General features: G+C 40.2%; 3 protein-coding genes across 9 annotated transcripts in view; 1 reads left to right on the forward strand and 2 right to left on the reverse strand.

Annotated features, from left to right (window-relative positions):
* Positions 1-3,887: 3,887 nt before the first annotated feature.
* Positions 3,888-9,365, forward strand: cirbpa (cold inducible RNA binding protein a). 3 transcript variants are annotated; one of them, XR_009817368.1, is made up of 8 exons: positions 3,888-4,049; positions 4,682-4,781; positions 5,400-5,506; positions 5,582-5,705; positions 5,815-5,956; positions 6,113-6,171; positions 8,197-8,285; positions 9,191-9,365. XR_009817368.1 is itself a non-coding variant. In XM_061979781.1 (7 exons), the coding sequence occupies exons 2-7, from the start codon at positions 4,682-4,684 to the stop codon at positions 6,568-6,570; spliced, it is 546 nt and encodes a 181-aa protein (XP_061835765.1). In that variant the 5' UTR covers positions 3,889-4,049; the 3' UTR covers positions 6,571-7,430. The 3 variants fall into 3 exon arrangements, 2 of the variants coding, with proteins under 2 accessions (XP_061835765.1, XP_061835766.1); XM_061979781.1 differs by lacking the exons at positions 8,197-8,285; positions 9,191-9,365 and adding an exon at positions 6,557-7,430 and having other exon boundaries at positions 3,889-4,049; XM_061979782.1 differs by lacking the exons at positions 8,197-8,285; positions 9,191-9,365 and adding an exon at positions 6,557-7,430 and having other exon boundaries at positions 3,890-4,049; positions 5,582-5,669.
* A 4,839-nt stretch (positions 9,366-14,204) lies between these two features.
* ndufa13 (NADH:ubiquinone oxidoreductase subunit A13) lies at positions 14,205-19,894 on the reverse strand. The gene is made up of 5 exons (XM_061979780.2): positions 19,729-19,894; positions 16,248-16,326; positions 16,103-16,174; positions 15,911-15,980; positions 14,205-14,350 (listed from the first exon to the last, which is right to left on the reverse strand). Exons 1-5 carry the CDS (start codon positions 19,820-19,822, stop codon positions 14,231-14,233), a joined length of 435 nt encoding a protein of 144 aa, XP_061835764.1. The 5' UTR covers positions 19,823-19,894; the 3' UTR covers positions 14,205-14,230.
* A 156-nt stretch (positions 19,895-20,050) lies between these two features.
* LOC133618930 (transcriptional repressor p66-alpha-like) overlaps positions 20,051-21,572 on the reverse strand; it is a 46,849-nt gene continuing 45,327 nt past the window's right edge. For all 5 annotated transcript variants that reach the window (XM_061979779.2, XM_061979778.2, XM_061979776.2 and 2 more), the window contains exon 11: positions 20,051-20,987. In XM_061979779.2, coding sequence (XP_061835763.1) covers positions 20,848-20,987 — 140 coding nt within the window. In that variant the 3' untranslated portion in view covers positions 20,051-20,847. The remainder of the gene's footprint in view (positions 20,988-21,572) is intronic.

Genomic DNA, 21,572 nt, shown 5'->3' on the forward strand with positions numbered 1-21,572 from the left:
AAAAGGGGTGGGATTAAATAAACTCATCATCTTCCTACTCCTATTCGGACGTGCTCTAATGAAACAACTGGAAATATGTGATTCACTACCGGTACATTGAATCGTATGGATCTTCCACATAAACTGAAACTAAACTCTATTACCCAATCTCCACAGAAACTGAAACAATGACATTGAGTTTGAGTTTATTTGGAACATGCATGCATACAACATGATAAATCACAATTTCCAGATTTTGTATTCAATGTGTTCGAAACGGAGTAGGAAGAAGCAGAGTTTATTTAATCCAACTCCTTTTCCTTCACACAGCAGTTGCTAAAACGTTTGTTCACTTCCTGTTCTCAATTTATTCACAATATATTCCATACACAAAAACAATAAAAATAAATAATAATTGGTGAAGTAAGTTATATTTCATATGGTGAGATGAGTAAGATTACCTTGAAAATGAATGGATGGATGAAATAAATTCAGAATGTTTATCGTTCTTCTTCTTTGTACTTTGTAAACACTTTAAGTTTGAAGAGTTTCTTGAAGTGGATCATATTAGTACATTGTTTGATTTCTTTGCTTAATCCATTCCATCATTTAATTCCACATACTGATATACTGAAGGCCTTAAGTGTTGTACGTGCGTACAAATGTTTTAAATTACATTTGTATCTAAGATTTATTTCTCCTCTTTTGTAGAGAAGAATTGTTGTATATTTTTGGGTAGCAGATTATAGTTTGCTTTGTGTATGATTTTAGCTGTTTGCAAATTCACTATGCCGTGGAATTTCAGTATTTTTGATTCTATGAATAAAGATTTTGTATGTTCTCTTTATCCAACATTATGTATTATTCTAACTGATCTTTTTTGTAACACCGTTAATGAATGAAGTGTACTTTTGTAGTTATTTCCCCATATTTCTACACAATAACTCAGATATGGTAACACTAGCGAGCAGTAGACAATATGGTGTGATTTTTTTGGTCTAGAACAGTGGTTCTTAACCTGGGTTTGATCGAACCCTAGGGGTTCGGTGAGTCGGGCTCAGGGGTTCGGCGGAGGTCAAGACACACCCGACTCATCGTGTAAATTAAAACTCCTCCCTATCGGCGTATTACGGATACGGCAACAGCAGAAGTCAGACTGATTTGCAGGTGTGTAATTTGTTGTGAGTTTATGCACTGTGTTGATTTTGTTCTTTGAACAAGGTGATGTTCATGCACGGTTCATTTTGTGCACCAGTAATAAAACATGGTAACACTTTAGTATGGGGAACATATTCACCATTAATTAACATGCAAATTAGGAACATATTGGCTCTTAACTAGTCATTATTAAGCACTTATTAATGCCCTATTCGGCATGGCCTTATTATAACCCTAACCCTCTAACCATAGCCCTAACCCTCTAACCCCAACCCTAACCAAATAACTCAAAATTAAATCTTTGTTACTTAGAATATGTTCCCCATATTACAGTGTTACCAAAAACATCTAACATTGTCTTGAATTTGAAAAAAACCCAACATTTTATTTTTCACTAAAGAAGGGTTCGGTGAATGGGCATATGAAACTGGTGGGGTTCGGTACCTCCAACAAGGTTAAGAACATACTTGCCAACCTTGAGACCTCCGATTTCGGGAGGGGGGGGGGTCGTGGTTGGGGTGGGTTCGTGGTTGGAGTGGGGGCGTGGTTAAGAGGGGAGGAGTATATTTACAGCTAGAATTCACCAAGTATATATAAGAAATACTTGACTTTCAGTGAATCCTAGCTATATATATATATATATATATATATATATATATATATATATATATATATATATACATACATATATATATATATATATATATATATGTATATATATATATATATATATATATATATATACATACATATATATATATAAATAAGAGAAATACTTGAATTTCAGTGTTCATTTATTTACACATATACACACACATAACACTCATCTACTCATTGTTGAGTTAAGGGTTGAATTGTCCATCCTTGTTCTATTCTCTGTCATGCTGAACACCCTCTCTGATGATGCATTCTGCTTCGTCTCCTTGTTGTGTGCGCAGTTGTGCACTGCACTCTCTAAAAGCCCTAGATGTTATTGTCACATATGCATGTACAGTAGATGGCAGTATTGTCCTGTTTAAGAGTGTCACAACATTGCTGTTTACGGCAGACGAACTGCTTTACGGTAGTTGTTGCCTCGCTGGGAGGACGTTAATGAAACTGCCTAACAATAAACCCACATAAGAACCCAAGAACTCGCCCTCGATCATTCTACAGTTATAATGTGATTGGGCAGGCATGCTGTTTATATTGTGGGAAAGCGGACGTGAAAACAGGCTGTCGACACGTCACTCAGGTCCGTATGGAGCTGGAGGGGGCGTGGCCTTCAGCTCCGCCTGAATTTCGGGAGATTTTCGGGAGAAAATTTGTCGGGAGAGGCGCTGAATTTCGGGAGTCTCCCGGAAAATCCGGGAGGGTTGGCAAGTATGGTTAAGAACCACTGGTCTAGAACACGTTTTGCTTTATTCATTATTGACGCGTTTCTTGCTTTTCCAGTTCAATTTATCATCAACCATTATACCTAGAAATGTGGTTTCATTTACTCTTTCAATTTATATTCTGTCTATTTGTATTTGTGTTTGACTTTCTCTTCTACCGTTACCAAATATCATTATTTAGTTTTACTGAGATTCAAAGATAAGTCTGTTTATGTCAAACCATCTTTTTAATTTGTTAATGTCTTCTGTTATTTGTATTGGCTTGTATTGTTTCCTGATTTAATGTTGCAAAAACCTCAAGATAAACAAGATGTTATTTTCCCTCTCAGATCTTATTTGACTTAGTTTATATGCCCTTTTAACTTGAACACCATGCGATTGTTGTGTTTCCATGAATAAAGTGCTCGTTCGTAGTCTACCAGGTCAAACTCCTTGTGTGCTACAGCATACTTGGCCAAAAATCTGATTTTCCCTCCAGTTGAGCGGCTGCGGTCATGAGTCTGCATTCCATGCAATAGCGAACGGCCATTTTGAAGTCGAAAAGTGACGTCACGTGTTGTGCTACACAAAGAGCGGGGAGCTATTCTCCACGGCCTACAAACGGAAGTATTGTAACAGAGAACGAAATACTCGGCGCAGATTCATGAAAACACACATTATTAAACGAACAAAGCAGCGTTTAAAGCGAGATCATTTGGGTGGAATGAGTTTTGCATTTTGGCACAAGCGCTACCTGCTATTTACGGTGTGGCGCTAACTAGTGCTGTGCGATTAAAAAATGTGAACAAGCGATACATTTTGAGTTTTTATTCCCTTATTTGTTCTTTGGCGTTGCTATGTAGCACCGTGAGTATGTTTTGTTTAGCCTTTTTTTTTAGTAAACCTTTATTTATAATATGCGACAATTACATACAAGCAACGAAATAATAATCAATACAAGTACAGAAATAGTACAAAAAAGCGCCAAGGGATTGTAAACTCAATAAAGTAACAAAAATAGAATGCTACATATATATATGTAACAAAATGTAAAGCCATAGGCTCACACAAGTTCCGTAAATAGTCCAAATTTGGAGCACAGCATCATAGTTTTCACAGCTTTTTGGTTGTTGGGGGTAGAACACGTTTTAAAGTAGAGTTCTAGTTCTTTTTTAAAGGCACAAGAAACGTTCATTTATGAATATCAAACTTAGCCAATAGTATAATGAGGTTGCAAAGGTAAAATCCCTTTTCTATTTTTTTTTTCATACTGTGTAAATCCAAAATAGCACATCTTTAAAACAAAGCACACATTTGTTATGAATATTGTCCAGGATGAAACGACTGTTTTATTTAGCCTTTCACAGATTAAACGAATAAAGCGTCGTGACGACCGTAAAGTAAGCACTGTCGTAAAGCGAGGTAGTAGCCAATCAGGATGACTGAATGAGATCACGTGACCACCAGCCAGCCCAGTAAAAAGCTTGAGCCATTGCTCGTCGATCTCATTCCTCAGCTGCTCCTCTCACAAGTCGTACGCTTCACACTATTGACAAGGTAATTGTGGTTTTGTTCGTTATTTATATACATTTTCTTATTCCTTATAAGGTTTTAGTATGTCTGCATTTAAACTGTGTAGTTTTTACTGAAATGTACGAACACGTTTTTTGGATGTGCATTGATTCGGGGCCTGTTTTGTTTGAATCGTTAGCGTTGTTAATCAACTTTTTTCCATTAGTTCCTAAATTCTATTTTTTTTTCATGCAAATTGAATGCATACGAATTCACTTTTAAGTGTAGGGCTAAATCGGTTGTATTTCGCTGGGCTATTGCAAATGGTGTATTCCTGTGGAACAAAGCGGCGCACTTAAAATGGCGCCGAAAAGAAGGAAGCCATTGCTAGTTAGCATCAAGCTAACTAGCAGACCACGTTTGCGGCCTCGAGGCCTTTGCAAATGGAAGCCCTTTTATATCTTCAAAGCACGATGAAACGTATTTTCAGCGACATTTCGCAACACCACGACATATTATGACCCTAACACATCAAATTGAGGGGGCATTTTGCTTTTTTACCTCGTGACCTATTTCCTCCTCCTGCCGTTTCCCGCAGTACGCCATGACGTATTTTTTTTTTCAATGTGCGACGTTTTTCCGAAAAGTTCTTTAATGTTTTTTTTTTTCCTCAACAGATGACGGACGAGGGAAAATTGTTTGTTGGAGGCTTGAACTTCACTACGACGGAGGATTCGTTGGCCGGGGCCTTCGGCAAATACGGAGCCATCGAGAAAGGTACGCTCGCTAGCAATTAACGGCGTATTTTCTTTAGGATCTAATTACTTTTAGTCGACTAATCTTAATTTAAACATGAATTATGTTTCTATTGTTTCCCACACGACGAAAATCTTTAAGATTATTTAACTTTAAATGAGTAAAGAATTGCAAGTTTTATTCAGAATTTAATAATTACTCTTGGAAGTCCTAATCTAGGTAAAATTATGTCGTCAGGCAGCTAATTTCAGCAGTTGGTATATTTTTACTAAATCTAGTCTTTATTTTGTATATTTGTCCTATTGCCTAAGCTTTTAGCATTATTTTTCTATTGTGTATAAATCGAATTGTGGAAAATAACATTTTAAAATAAGATTTTAGTTCCCCCATGATGACAATCTTAAGGTTATTTAACAAAATGATTAAAGAATTGCCAGTTCTATTCAGAATTGAATAATTACTCAGTTAGTTCCTACATATACAAATCTTAATTTAGGCAAAATTATGCCATGCAGCTAATTTCACCAGTTAGTATATTTTCGCTAAACCTAGTCTTTATTTTATATATCTTTATTAGAATCTATAGTCAAGTCTCTAACAGAAATGCTCAATCTTTCCCTTTTGGGGGATTTTTAACAGTGGATGTGATCAGAGACAAGGAGACTGGAAGGTCTCGTGGTTTCGGCTTTGTGAAATACGAAAATGTGGAAGATGCCAAGGATGCCTTGGAGGCCATGAATGGCAAGGTAATAGATATAATGGATTATGTAAATTAATGAGCGTTAATGGAAGGGTTTTCACCGACGGAACTACCTGTGCAGACTATCGATGGCCGAAACATTCGCGTGGATGAAGCCGGAAAGGGAGGCGGACGTTCCAATAGAGGGTTCAACTCCGGTGGACAACGAGGTGGGGGAGGAAGATTTGGCGGTTCCAGGGGCAGAGGTGGGGGAGGTTACTCCAGAGGCAGATCAAGTGATCTGCCAAATGGTTCCTTCCTATCGGCCCATTTTCAAAACAATATTATTAATGCGACGACCGTTTGTCTTTGTAGGTGGCAGTTACAACGGGGACCGAGGATACGACAGGAGCTACAACGATAGAGGATTTGGTGGCGGAGATAGGAACTTTGGCGGGAGCAGCGGAGGAGGCGGATACAGAAGCGGAGGCTATTCCAACAGCTACAGAGACAACAGGTATATTATGACTAGCAGACTGATTTTTGCATTTGATTTACTAATAAAGTTCACCTGCAGTAAAATTCTGCACAAGCAGTATCTTGCAAGTGCGAGCTACATATTTTTCCTGAAATGTGTGGCGCTGCTGGTCTAAGTTTTAACTTATGTTTTCAGAGGTCAAGGTGGCTATGGCGGTGACCGCAGCACATACCGTGACACATATGACAACTATTGTAAGTATCTTTGAGTTGATACTGTGTAGACTTATGTTGGGGCCGACATCAACCACGTCAACATCAGTGCAATTTCTATACACGTTTTACTGCGTAATCTTTGTTGCCGCCCCAACATAGCACTATTTGTTACACCTCTTTGCTCCTTGAAGCGCCTTTGAGTGGGCTACCAAATTATCGCCATTCAGTCCTTCATTGGGAGGGGGAAGTACCAAGGCCGGCCCACAATTCGACAAGTTGCTTGCTCGCAGTGCTATTGCGCAGTCAGCTGACCGAGTCCCTTTTTGGTGCCAGTGGTGTGGGAGGGTCTGAGTGGGATGTTGTGAAAACTCCAGTGTTTGGAACTTTCAGTGTCTTTACCTGTGTGCCCACTTCTTATCCTCAGCTGGAAACGAGTAAACATCTCCCTGATTCAAGATCATCACTTGGCTGGCTGTTTTTCAAAGATGCGCTCCTCAAGGAAAAAAACGTCCACGTGTTATTGCTGACCCTTAGTTTTGTAGTTCTGTTGTTGTAGCTCAAGCATCTTTAAAAGAATGTAGCCATGAGTTTTGGTCATTCCTTTTTTTTCTAAACAAACCCAAGAGATCCATGTTTAAACGGGAATATTGATTAAGCTTCTTTCCTTGCCTGGGAGGTCACATGATTCCTCCTAACTAAAGTACGTAATTAGTGTCACCAGGCCAAAGCCGTTTTTGGGATCAAACTACACCTTCCCCATGGCTTTTCTTTGCACTGCCACAAATGCGGTGAGCCTTTTTGTCCAGAACGTTCAAGTGTTACCTGGTCCTTAGTCTTTTTTTTATATTAAAACTTGATGGGGCCTGTTTTTTTTTGCCCTCTTGATCACTGACCGACCTCCTGCCAGGTTTTAACTTTGAGGAAAGATCCATTTGCTCTTAAGGGAATTTTATGCCCTTTCACAATTAAACATAGTGTTAAATTTTCCCAAAAGCGTGACTTCCTTTCAGACTTGTGAACTACAAACCCGAATTAGGCCGGCTGTCCATGAGGTTGCAAACAGCAGCATGTGACAGTCAGGCCAACGTATCTTCTGTGCTCTGCTTAACATCTACATTTTTTTAAATGTGCTGTATAAATGGACAAATCTTGTCAAGTGATCCAAACAAAATGTAACTTAGTTTCCAAAAAGTAAAATCTCGATCGGGAACAGACTTGTACTACTTATGTTCTTTGTATGGTCTTTTTTCTTTGTCAGTTCGGCTTCATGGAGCCCATTAAACAGATTGTGGAAAATATTCTTTGATTCTTGCCTCTCAAAAGTGTCGCATGGGGAAAATTAAAACACAAATTTGATGTGCACATTGAAGTACTAATTGGCTGTGATAAAATTTAACGTAAAAGCAAAATGCACCAAATTTGACCCTTCAAAATGAGCTCTATGATTGTAGCGCATTGCGCCGAATGACTCTGTTGTGGTTGTGCCACGGCACCAGGAACGTATAGCTGGTGTTTGGTCCTGTTAATGCCTCATTGCATTCAAAGTTCAGCTACTTGCCAATCCGACACGTCCTCCAAGTGCTCCACTGAGATGAAAGCTGCTCTTGCCTAGGTCATTTGTGGAGAGAGTAGGCCAATCAATGCACGTGAGGTAAAAATCTCTTTTGCTTTGCTCACATCCTTCAAAGTTGTCATTTGTTTCCATGAATGCCCAGATCCAAGTTGAGTCGCTCTTTCTAGTCCTTGCCTCACCAGTCGTCCACAAACATGACAATTTCCTGATTTAATACCTGAGGAAATATTTTGAAGCCCCTGGAATGTAGTGCTCATCAGTTCACTTTGAAAACCACCAAAAAAAAGCTCTGTCCTCTTGAGTCATGGAATATTCTGACCTGTCCACTTCAGTTCACCGCAGTAGTCTAACGCCCCACTGTGTACCTCTAAATTGTACTTTCTTTACACTTAAGTGGTGAGTTTCAGACCCATGAATAGTGCTGCATGCTTTGACTTGTTTTGACACAAATGTTTTAATTGTGCACACTTAACACACTACTTTTTCTTTAGGATGAGCTCTGATGCTTGGTCATGGATCCTGTCACAGCTAAAAGGGGGTTTCCCACCCAAGTGGCATCGTGTTGGACGCCAACCATCAGGTAGGTTTCCTGTATGACCTCACTGGTCATGTGTCATCTTTAAATTATACAATGTGTAACATTGGTCCCACAACAAAATAAAAAAAAAATCAGCAATTCTCCAACAAATGCGATTCACGGGACTATTTCCTCGAGTGTGGTTTGTAGTTGTAGTTGGAGTTTGTAGTGCTTGTGTGCTTGTAGTTCAACGCAACACTATATTCTTTCAAGCATGCACCGCGTTTCTTACCATTTGACACCCACAGTAAAGCCATGGCACACAAAATACTAAAGCTATTTAGTTACTAAATTTGCAAGCTTTAGTGAATTTTATGAACCTCCATTACTTTGGATAATTGTTGGTAACATTGTTATATCCACCCAAAACTGCTGGTCTTAACTTGCTAGCATTAACCTATTGTCAACTACACGCACATTCATGTTTGAATTAAATGAGTAGCCACTTTTCAACCCTTTCTTCCTTCATGGTTAAAAATGGTATTGCTAGCTAAAACCATTTCGGTCAAACCTTCGCCACGCCAATTGGGGAGGCCTAGAATCCCTGGCAATTCAAGCTATTGTGACATGGTTTACTGTTTACAAGTGTCAAATATCCCAATTACCAGGGAAATTGTTCCACACAGTAGCTAAGTTACAAAAAAATAATGCACAAAGAGGGCGATAAAAGGTAAAGTACCATAGTAGCAATATAACATGCATATAATACAATATATAACAAATGCTATTTACAATATTAGTATATATAATAGCTGCTGTAAAAGGCAGCATAAATTGGCATAGATCCAGCAGAAAATCTACATTATAAACAAGCGTTTAGTTGGCTGTAGTTAAAGCCAGAAATGTATTTTGCAATATGACTAGCTTATTTAAATATTACACCTAATCTCTTGCTATTTGTTGTTCAGGCCCAGCATGCGGCAGCCAACTGCTACACAGAAACTTGCCTGTCAAATTGTGGCTTGTAGTTTCATATGAAAGCAGAACTGCAAGAGGATGGACGTACCGGAGTGAAGATGCTGTTGTACTGCCGTTATGTAATAAATAAAAAAAAAAAAATAAAGTGAAAAAAAGTGAATAAGATTGATTCTAATAAAGTGAATAAGATTGATTCTAAGTGTATCTCATTATTGGGGAAGGAAAACTTATACATTTACAAATGTTTCATTTTGTGCAGTGACAGAAGAGCTTGCCTTGGTGTTTACATGAGCAATTGTTGCATTAGACTTACTATACATGAAACCTGAAAGATGATTTGTTTGCTTGCAGGATACATTTTAAGAAGCAATTACTTTGTTACACACACACACGGCTATGTGCATTTCTGCTTGTCTGATGCTGGTTAATCAAATCTTATGGTCACTACCTTTTTGTTTTGACCGCTTTTTTTAAATGGAGCCATTCCGTGGCCGCCATATTGTGACATGTACGGCTTTTCCGCGCACAAATAGACCATATATGCTGGAGTTTACAAAAGTTGAGCTAAGGAAAATAAGGACAAGATATGTTACATACCCAATTATCCCCCAAATTAAAGAAATACAATTCAAAATGATTAGTTGAATATACCCTTCAAAGGATTTTTTAATCTTAAATGTAACATGGAGGTTGACTGCTGTTATATCTGTGGAGCTGTAGAGGATGTCAATCATCTGTGTGTGGAATGTGAGAATATACATGTGTTTTGGGAGAACAGAGATTGGCTGAGATGTATGTATGGGGTAACGGACTGTCTTATTGTGGCAGTTCGCTCCCTGTATAATCAGTGCCAGAGTTTGGTCCGCATTGCCGGCAGTAAGTCGGACACGTTTCCAGTGAGGGTTGGACTCCGCCAAGGCTGCCCTTTGTCACCGATTCTGTTCATAACCTTTATGGACAGAATTTCTAGACGCAGTCAGGGCGTTGAGGGGATCTGGTTTGGTGGCTGCAGGATTAGGTCTCTGCTATTTGCAGATGATGTGGTCCTGATGGCTTCCTCTGGCCCAAGATCTTCAGCTCTCGCTGGATCGGTTCGCAGCCGAGTGTGAAGCGACTGGGATGGGAATCAGCACCTCCAAGTCCGAGTCCATGGTTCTCTCCCGGAAAAGGGTGAAGTGCCATCTCCGGGTTGGGGAGGAGATCTTGCCCCAAGTGGAGGAGTTCAAGTACCTCGGAGTCTTGTTCACGAGTGGGGGAAGAGTGGATCGTGGGATCGGTGCGGCATCTTCAGTAATGCGGACGCTGTATCGATCCGTTGTGGTGAAGGAGCTGAGCCGGAAGGCAAAGCTCTCGATTTACCGGTTGATCTACGTTCCCATCCTCACCTATGGTCATGAGCTTTGGGTCATGACCGAAAGGACAAGATCACGGGTACAAGCGGCCGAAATGAGTTTCCTCCGCCGAGTGGCGGGGCTCTCCCTTAGAGATAGGGTGAGAAGCTCTGTCATTCGGGGGGAGCTCAAAGTAAAGCCGCTGCTCCTCCACATCGAGAGGAGCCAGATGAGGTGGTTCGGGCATCTGGTCAGGATGCCACCCGAACGCCTCCCTAGGAAGGTGTTTCGGGCACGTCCGACCGGTAGGAGGCCACGGGGAAGACCCAGGACACGCCTCGGGATCCCCCGGGAAGAGCTGGACGAAGTGGCTGGGGAGAGGGATGTCTGGGCTTCCCTGCTTAGGCTGCTGCCCCCGCGACCCGACCTCGGATAAGCGGAAGAAGATGGATGGATGGATGGAGATTGGCTGAGAGACAAGTGTGTGTGGAGTTGTCCCCATTCATTATAGAATAGATCACATTTGGTATTTTTGTAAATGACTAACATAGAAATGTTTAACATTATGCTGCAGGCAAACGTTTTTCCACATAAATGTCGATTTATTATTTATATATATATATATACATATTAAAAGTAAGGCCTACATTTTCTAATTGGCTTAATGGTCTACAATTATCAATCAAATCTTGGAGAATTAAATTAATCTCTTTGTTAAAACAGTGATTTAGGTAGCCCTTGTCTTTGTTTCTCCATATTTTTTTTAGTATTCTATATTTGCTTGTTTTCCTTCCTTGATGTTGAAAGTGCCTTGACTTTTGTGTGAATTATAAATGTTTGTTGTTCAATAAAAAGTTGTAAAATAACAGCTTATTTGAGACAACTGGGTCCCTTTTTTTTTTTTATATCGACACATGAAAACATTTTTGTTGCTAGTTTCGGTTTTAGGGCAATAATCTCGACAGTATATAACGCTACTTTTATGTTGAAACATGTTGAAAGGAAACCTTTAAATTGAGTCCGGCCTCCGCGAGTTTAGAAACCCTCGTGCAGAGCAGGGATGACCACGCCCCGCTCTCCCAGGACCTCATTTGATTGGTCGCTGCATAGTCTGTCGCTTGTGCCTCGAGTACGCCCCCTTCGGTGGCTGAAGGAAACACACCTCTACTTTTATTAATAGATTACGAGCATAATTTGCGAAATGGCGGAAATCTGTAGTTTTAGGTCACAGAGATCTCTATGATGAGCTCTACAACAAAAACTACAGAATGGCGGCCAAACGCTCGGTCTCAATTGTGACATTAGGAGGAAATGCGTGCTGAGATTATAAACCACGATACACACACACCATAATGACGTTTTCACAATACAAAGTGTTTATGTGATTACACTGAAGGCAACAGGTAGAGTGGGCAAATAGTGTTAAGTAATGTATGCATCATACAAAACTTGTGTATCCAATCATTTTCAGGCCGAAACAAGAGGTTGAAGGATTACATTAAATCTGATAATTATGCAGCATGCATGCATGTTGCCATCAGGTATACTTGAGTCCATTTGTCAAATATTTTGTAACATTGACAAAAAAGCCAATTTTACATTGAATGAACAGTAACATTGCAGAGCGGTACATGGCTTTATTACCTCTTGTGTCAGTAAACCTTTTCGTTAAAACACATTAAAAAACTTTTATAACTGGAAATATGAACTTTTCCTCTTTTCACTCAAGTTAAAGTGATGAGCAAAAAGTACTTAAACTGTCCATCACCTTAAGTCTCTCATACGTATCGGCTGTCTGTGTTCAATTAATATGAACATGTCTATATTAATGCCAAAATAAAATAGTATGTAGAAAGGTTCTCAAAGTGGGGTCCATAGGCTAGTTGAGGGGTCCCCAAATCATGCAGGAGTTATGAGTGTCCTTGAAATGTAAAAGGTTGAGTGATGTAGAATAGGCTACATACTCTTCTAATTACTAACTACTACTATTAGACTAGAGCAGTGTTTTTCAACCACTGTGCCACGGCGCACACTAGTGCCGTGAGATATGATCTAATTTCACCTATTCAATTGAAACATTCATCCATCCATTCATCCATCTTCTTCCGCTTATCTGAGGTCGGGGCGCGGGGGCAGCAGCCTAAGCAGGGAAAATACCAAAAAAAGAGAAAAAGCCACCAAAATAGGAGCGCAAGACAAGAAGTAAAACACTACACGCAAAAAACTAAAAATAAGTCAGGGTGTGATGTGACAGGTGGTGACAGTACACCTACTTTGAGACAAGAGCTATATTGATGCATGCTTGGTTATGGTTTAAAGTCATATCCAACAATTGCGACAACTTTTTACTGTCAACTTGAGTGTCGTTTTTTAATGATTTCTGCTGGTGGTGCGCCTCCGCATTTTTTCAACGCAGAAAATGTGCCTTGGCTCAAAAAAGGTAGAAAAACACTGGACTAGAGCATGCAGTTGGCAATCACAATTGAACGGTATTTAACAGTATTCATATCATGGAAAACAAGTCTAAAAGTGGATGTTCCTGCTTCCTGGCTGCTGGCAGTGTGTACATTTGGCATGATGACGACTGGCGAGTGTAATGTTGTCAACTTTTTTACCGAAAGAATGGTTCCTTCATTCAGCAGGTGTCATAATGAACAAGACAGCCATTAATTTCCCCTCAGCGACCGATGGGGGCGAAAGTGGCGCACACTGCATGACAAATCAGCGAGAGCAGCCAGAAGAAGAAGAAACTTTGCAGCGACCAATCAAATGAGGTCCGGGGAGCGCGGGGCGTGGTCATCTCTGCTCTGCGCGAGGGTTTCTCAATTCGCTTTCTGCAGTCGCAGACGTGACGTCATCAGTGCGCGTCTTCATGTTAGGTGTCTGAGGCTAACTAAGCAGTTCGCACTTCGGGTAGTTGTAAAATAGCAGCTCATTTGAGACAGCTGGGTGCCTTTTTATTGTTACACCGACACATGACAGTTTTTGTTTCTAGTCTCGGTTTTAGGGCAATAATCAACAGTATATAACGCTACTTCTATACACGTTGAACGGTGGGAAAGTCGTAAATTGAGTCCAAAGTAGCTGACGTCACTGACATGCGCAGTAAAGATATTTCGCAAGTGATAATATGCACTCCAATCCGATTGACTATCGGCATGAACTACCTGTCTCGATCAGAATACAACTTTGATCTGAATGTGTCATTGGGTCACAATATTCCAAATAGCATTTCGGGACGGTGTGGCCGTGCCAGCAACCTGAGGGTTCCTGGTTCAATCCCCACCTTCTACCGTCCTAGTCACGTCCGTTGTGTCCTTGAGCAAGACACTTCACCCTTGCTCCTGATGGGTCCTGGTTAGCGCCTTGCATGGCAGCTTCCACCATCAGTGTGTGAATGTGGGAAGTGTCAAAGCGCTTTGAGTACCTTAAAGGTAGAAAAGCGCTATACAAGTATAACCCATTTATTTATTTTTATTCCAATAGTGTCCATGCGCACATAGATAATGTATGGTCAATGTAATCCTTAACAGATGTGCATAATGCATATGTAAATGGTGTTAACACTTTAGGGCCCGATTTACATATTTATAAGACAAATTCAAGTAAATGAGATACAGGAAAAGATATTTAATATTGGAACATTTACAACATAGACTTTACTCAGTGGAGAATGGTGGTCATCACCTCCCGGGTGCTTTACAGATACTGCAAGAAGCCGAAGCGATGCTGTGTATACTCCTCCCGTGGCCTGAGGTTGAACAGCTCCTCGGACAGCGGGGTGACCCAGCGGTCGGTGTGATAAACGCTCTCGCCGACCTGTAGGAAGAAAACGCCCATCGAGGTATTAGCCATGGTACATTGACTCAGGGAGAAGACAACATATAGAAAATAGAATATAATTAAGATAATGAAGGATTAAGTGATTAAGAAATGTTCAATATAGATATGCTTAGAATAGGCGTGCAACTAATATGCTCTAAAGTTCCAGTCGAAACTGGGTTCAAGTTCATGCCTCCGCACATACAACTCTTATCTCCCACATTCTTGCCACTGTTTAGGTGGCTTCTTTGTCAAGGTCTGAAGGACAACACCAGATATGAAGTCGGAGTCCGGGGAGAAGAAAACAGAGGAAGATTCTCGAAAGGCCACGCCTGGAGGACGCCACCTCATTGCATATTCATACATTGTGTTACATATGGGAAGGTCCAGACAGCCCTGTGTAAGTCGCTGTGTTGAATGCTACTGGGGACAAGCTGTATTACAATTGTATCCAATAGGTAGGGGTGTAACGGTACGTGTATTTGTATTGAACTGTTTCGGTACGGGGGTTCCGGTTCGGTTCGAATGTGTACCGAACGAGTTTCCACACGGACATATTAAGTAGCGTAACGCACGTTGTGTAAACAATGCACACTGAGGCACAACACACGGCATGCTAGCAGGTAACGGGCTACGATAGACTGACCATACGTCCTCTTTTCACCGGACATGTCCTCTTTTGCGGAGCTGTCAGGGCGGTGTTTCTTAAATGCCTCAAATGTCCGGCATTTTGAGTTAGGGTTGCGTGTATTTTCAATGTTCGTTCAGGGTTAAGAAGGGGTTAAAAACAAAACAAATTGTGCGCGTAGCAGCTTTCGTGAGGGAGGGGCAGAGACACAGAGAGAGAGAGAGTTATGATAAACGCGCATGCGTCGCCAGGCTCTGCTTTTTATCCATAGATTTATCAGATTCAATTTTTTATTATCTATAGCAGGGGTGTCAATAGTGTGCCCCAGAGGCCATTTGCGGCCCACAGCTAATGTTTTAAAGGCCCACGGCACATTCTAAAAATACTATTAAAATAAACAAAAACATAACAAAAGTGAAATAAAAAAGCTTAAAGGTTAAATGTAATTTAGAAAAAGTTGACTAATAAAACAAAGCTGTTTTTCTTTCTTTCAAACTGCCATTGCTCAAAACATAATATTGAATCAAAATCAATGTTATTATGAATTATTGACCTATCCAAGGTTCCGATTACTTCACATCAAATATTCCACTAAGAAAAATATTTTTGGTGGAAGATTTTGCAAATTTGGTAAATAAATAACCCAAAATGTATATTTTGTTTTCTTACTATACCGAAAATGAACCGAACTGTGACCTCCAAACCGAGGTATGTACCGAAGCAACATTTTTGTGTACCGTTGCACTCCTGATTTTATGTTTACGCATCATGTCCTCTTTAAACATCCTCTAGCTCCAGATTATAAGAATACGTCGACAATACATCATGCACGTTTCCCCTGATCATCTGTCTTCAAAACTAAAACGTGTGTCAGGTGGACTAATGAGTTCTCACATGAGTGTTTTAATCAAAGCAGCAAACTAATGCACCTTCCAGCCTGGAACATCCTTCATGAGAACCGCCTCTTCTTCCAAATTTTGCCTCATCATGCGTAAGGTCCTGCCAAAGAAATAAGACACATTTATTTGAGCTATGTGCCCAGGCATGGGATATATGTCAGCAAGTCGAGGCATGGCGTCTATTATTGGAGGAACTATGCATGTTTTTAATGCTCCAATCACCTGCGGTCTTGTTCGGCGTAAATCAGTGGCATCATCGCTATCCTGGCTTCCAGATCTTCAATTTGCAAGCGCCTGGAAGACATAAAAAAAACATGGCCTGAGGTGCACCAACACTTTTCTCCAAAATACAACCGCCATTCCTTACTGTCTTTCCCGGTTCCACTTGAACAGTCTCCAATAACCGAAAAACATGACGCCGATGCCAATTCCAAACATGCTATAACCTGGTGAAGAAGGACCGGGATTATGTTCAGTGTAAAGTAGTCATTCGCCAATTTAGAGGTCACCTGTGTGAAGTCGGCCCCTCGCCAAACTCTGTCGAAATAGTCTCAATCAAATGGTTGTTTGTGCTGTTTTCGTTTCTGTTATTAAAGATTATTTTATAGGTCAATCAAAAAACAGCCTGTGCAGGTTTGTGCCAGGTGATGCCCTCCAGACATTGGGTTAGAGGCAGGGAAACGCTGACCTTTAATAACTCAAAAAGTGCAGGACAATCCACTGTTTTACCTGCACACAACAAGGAGGCTATTTTGGTATAACCTGGAACACAAATCCGACTGTTGTATGGCTACAAAGAAATCCAGTTGTCTGGTGATGTCATTTCCAGAAACATCAATCTGTAATAAGTCAAAAAGTATAACAGCACAATCCATCATTTTAACTGCGCAAACAAATGAGACTGTTTTAACAGAGTTTTGTGCGGTTTTGCGTGTGCCAGCTTCATCAGGACATCACCTCCAAAAAGTCAAAACAATAACTCGAAAAATCAATAATTTTACGGTACACACCAGCACAAATAAATGAGAGTTTGACATAGTTGGGGACTGCCAATGAATAGTAACACAACGACATAAAAAACAAATCATGTTCGTTTAAAAACTAACATCCATCCATCCATCCATTTTCTACCGCTTATTCCCTTCGGGGTCGCGGGGGGCGCTGGAGCCTATCTCAGCTACAATCGGGCGGAAGGCAGGGTACACCCTGGACAAGTCGCCACCTCATCGCAGGGCCAACACAGATGGACAGACAACATTCACACTCACATTCACACACTAACAGTCAGACCAAATAATTTTGCAGCACAAACAAATGAGACTATTTTGGTTTGGGGACTGGCTGACCTTTGATTCAATCAATCAAAGTTTACTTATATAGCCTTTAATCACGAATGTCTCAAAGGGCTGCACAAGCCACAACGACAATGACCTATAAAAGAAACTTTAATACCTCAGAAACAAAAACAGCACAAACAACGATTTGAACGGCACAAACCAGCAAAAAACGATTGGGACAAGGTGGGGGGCTGGGTATCAAATATAAAACAATACTGTACAAAACTATAGTAGTTTGGGTCATTTCTTTTGCAGCAGAAACAAATGACTCGTTTGGGGAGATTTTGACATAGTTGGGGACTGTTTATGAATAACAACACATAATTATATATTAATAACATACAATCATAAACTGTTAGTAACTTATAAACTATAATGGAGCAAAAATGTGAATTTTCTATTTTGGCTTAATTCGGAGAACGGGGAGCTGGCCAACCTTTGATTGACCTATACCAGACATAGGCATTCGGCGGGCCACATCCGGCCCGCGTGAGGCCAATCATAAATTACAAAATAAATGTAAAAAAAGTATCTATGTCGAGTGTGCAATACAACGGTGCTGCCTTTGTTTTGAAAAGGGTTATTGGTATTACTTCCGTGTGGACGTATGCGCGTGCGTGATTGTGAGTGAATGTGAACAGCGGCAATCACAAATTACAAAACACATTTTAAATAACATATATGTCGTGCGTGCAATACAACTGTGCTGCTCTTATTTTGAAAAGTGTTATTTATGGACGTATGTCCGTGTGTAACCTGTGAGTGAAGGTGCACAGCGACAAGTGATGCCCGATTACTCCCGAGATGTCAGCTCACGCTAAAAAAAGAAAAGTTGATGACGAATGCCGTGTTTTCAACCAGACATGGACTGCCAAGTATTTCTTTACAGAAATTAAAGGTAAAGCCGTGTGCTTAATTTGTGGTACTGTGTTTAAAGAATATAATTTGAATCACCACTACACGACGAAGCACGTGGAAAAATACCGGAATCGCTCAGATGAAGAGCGCGCAAGGGAGGCTGATGCATTGATGGTAAAACGGCAAACCCAACAAGGACTTTTGCAACACCCCCAGAGATGCAGCCATCAGGACAAGTTTCGTCATGTCTCACAAAATCGCCAGAAAAAGTAAGGCGTTTTCTGACAGAGAGTTTATTAAGGAGGGAGTGCTTATTGGACTCTGTTGCGCTGACATGCCCGGAGAAGAGGGCGCATTTGAGAACGTGTCACTCTCCCGACGCACTGTAGCGAGGCGGGTTGAGACCATCGCTGGAAACTTGGAGCTTCAGCTGAAGAACAGAACGGCCGACTTTGACTGTTTTTTGCTGGCTTTGGATGAGAGCTGCGATGTACGTCACACCATCCAGCTGCTCATCTTCTTACGTGGGATAACTGCAGACTTTCAAATCACGGAGGAGCTGGCAGCCATGCAGTCAATTAAAAGGGACAACCACAGGTAATTACTTGTTCACAGAGGTAAATGCGTGTTTGGACATGTTAGGACTGAAATGGGACAAGCTGGCAGGTGTGACAACAGATGGTTGTCCAAATCTGATGGGAAAAAATGTTGGGACTTTTAAAAAGGATGCATGATAAAGTGACAAAAATTAACCTTGTGCAGAAATGGACATTTTTGCATTGTATTATACATCAGGAAGTGTTGCGTAAGACAGTGTTAAAAATAAAACCATCAAAAGCAATCTGCTTGACACAATATTGTGGCTTCATTACCTCAGACTTTTTTTTAGGCATATACTACAATTTCTGGTACCTCCTGACATGTGTGCGAGTGCATAGATATAAACACAGGGTGCTTTCATTGTGTTTATCTCCTAGTGGCAGAATGAAGGCCACTTTTAAAGGTGTACTTATTCTTGTCAAAAAGGAGGGGAAATGTTTCCCCTAACAGCCCACGGGCCGTAGTTTGGACACCACTGGTGTAAAAATTGACAAAATAAAGATATGTTATGTCAAAGGGGCTCTCATAATGTTGAAATATGTATTTAGAATGGGGTTTTATGCTCCAGCTATGAAAATATTTGATATATTGCCGCTATTATCGCTGCCCACTGCTAATCAAGAGAGGATGGGTCCAATGCAGAGACGTTTTACATGTGACAATAAAGCTAATAGCCAATAATTGTCAAGATATGGAGTTAAATTCATCTAAAATATTGTTATCTTGAGTTTAGGTCTTCAATGGCGTGTTTACGTGTTCTACTAGTTCGGCCATTAAAGCAACAATGTTACAAAGACGCTAGCTCGAAGCTGAAACGCTGAGCCACAGACTTAACAGCGTAAAACTACATTTCCCAAAATGAGAGTTAAATAAATATGCGTTTAAAAACATGTGATATTTGGTTATTTTGAATGTGTGAACGCATAGACTCATATCAACGCTAACCTATTTGCACTGCATTAGCATTAGCATTGTAAGTCAAGCTGGCGCGCCGTGCTTGACAATTAAATCCCAACCGTAATCGAGGCAAATAATATAAACAGAAGTATGTACCCGATAGTCCTCTTCTTGGTAGATTTCTCTTGTAGTCGAACGCAGCGTAACCTCCCGCAGGAGGCATGTCCTGCTTCACCTTGGACCCCGCCATCTTGCTCGAGCCCCTACTGTCCACAACACACCGATGACGTCAGAGAGACGACTCTTCTTCGCTTCATCAGGAAAGCGTGGGCTGTAAACTCGAGCGCCTTCCCATATCTGCGGTACAATGAGGCGTTACAGCTCAATGTAAAATAATTGTATTAATCAGTTGTTGTGACATAAATAATATGGAGAGAATGTATACACAAAACAAAGTATTTAAAATGTATATTTTTATTATTTATTAAGGAGCTAGGAAAAAAGTAAACCAATAATTTTTAACATTAATTTGCACAATGCAGTTTAGGGAAACTATGCAATTCGGTTAGACTTAAAAACAAAACAAATCGAAATAATGATCTTGTGCTTCCCATGTTCTAAAGGTAGAGATATTCCTATTTCTCTTTTCAAGATGGAAAAGGAAAGTCCTTCAGAGATTGTGTTTACTCTCAAAAGATAAAACAAATGAAAATGTTGACAGCAAAATAAAGTAATGGTAATTACAGATGATAGCACCACGCTTCTTTAACGAAGGTGCCAAACATGAACATGGATTTAAAAGTTAGGCATGCTGCTAAACAGAAAGAAGAAAACAAAGCTAAAATAACCCCTCTGCATCTGTGGAAACAACCACAGATACAAACATCAGTCCAATAAGAAAAAGACAAAAAAATAACTTATTGTCAATACAAAATAAATTCCACCTTGAATGTAATGAAACATTTTACAACTCCTGTCCTTTGTGATTAGCCTTAAAACAACTTTGCCGTGAAAAACAATAACCATAGTCAATTTTTTTTAAATTCCAGACACATTTACCAGTTTTGTTGTTGTTTGCCCCAATCGTATAAAAACAGGACAGCAAAACTTAAAACTAACAGAAAAGAAGAACTCATACCAAAAAAAGAAAAAAAAAGGGAGATTTCTTCACTTTCAGACTGTAATTGCCGAATGTTCCTCCAGGGTGCGCTGTTGACCATGTTATTGTACAAATACCGGGATCAATGGCATGTTCTCTTTTGTGTTGATATTTGTTTATTTCCATGTGTTTGCAGTCTGCGAGATGGACGAGCGTGAGGGGATCATGTCCAGCAGGTACTCCCTTTGGCGTGCGTCCACGCTGGCCGAGGTCTTGTGTCCGCTCAGACTGGGATTCACGTAGGCCATGGTCACGCCTGTCGGGAGGAAACACCACAACAATCAGTCACTGGGGTGCTTTTTGTGCATCAAGATTTAAAAAAAAATATTTAAAAAAAAAATAATTTTGGCTTATTTTGAGACTACGTCCACATGCACAAGTGGACAAATATTTTGGAGTCAAGCTGAAATAAATAATTTCTGGATGTGACAGTTTAAGGATTACTTTTTAGTCCTTTTAATAATTGTTGCTGTATTTTTGGCAAACATGTTTGTTGTGTTACTACTCATAGATGCTTTTCCATAGACGGTTTTTTAAATGTTACATTTTCAATGTCCAATGTTAGCAAACATTAGTTATTCTATGCATTTAAAGTAGACCTAAAAATTAACGATCATAAATCTTCACCAACACGTCACTTTCATCACTTGATTGCCATTCACAGTAGGGCTGGGCGATATGGCCTTTTTTAATATTGCGATATTTTAAGGCCATATCGCGATACACGATATACAGGTAAAAGCCAGTAAATTAGAATATTTTGAAAAACTTGATTTATTTCAGTAATTGCATTCAAAAGGTGTAACTTGTACATTATATTTATTCATTGCACAGACTGATG

Source organism: Nerophis lumbriciformis, linkage group LG19, assembly GCF_033978685.3.
Source record: "Nerophis lumbriciformis linkage group LG19, RoL_Nlum_v2.1, whole genome shotgun sequence".
Classification (NCBI taxonomy): Eukaryota; Metazoa; Chordata; class Actinopteri; order Syngnathiformes; family Syngnathidae; genus Nerophis; species Nerophis lumbriciformis.

Excerpts from the sequence above, each read along its gene's own strand:
- cirbpa (XM_061979781.1), top strand. The coding sequence starts at position 4,682 with ATGACGGACGAGGGAAAATTGTTTGTTGGAGGCTTGAACTTCACTACG. Across the intron at positions 4,782-5,399 it reads ATACGGAGCCATCGAGAAAG|TGGATGTGATCAGAGACAAG; the intron begins GTACGCTCGCTA and ends GATTTTTAACAG. Across the intron at positions 5,706-5,814 it reads TGGCGGTTCCAGGGGCAGAG|GTGGCAGTTACAACGGGGAC; the intron begins GTGGGGGAGGTT and ends TTGTCTTTGTAG.
- ndufa13 (XM_061979780.2), bottom strand. The coding sequence starts at position 19,822 with ATGGCGGGGTCCAAGGTGAAGCAGGACATGCCTCCTGCGGGAGGTTAC. Across the intron at positions 16,327-19,728 it reads ACCAAGAAGAGGACTATCGG|GTTATAGCATGTTTGGAATT; the intron begins GTACATACTTCT and ends CTTCTTCACCAG. Across the intron at positions 16,175-16,247 it reads AAGTGGAACCGGGAAAGACA|GCGCTTGCAAATTGAAGATC; the intron begins GTAAGGAATGGC and ends TATGTCTTCCAG.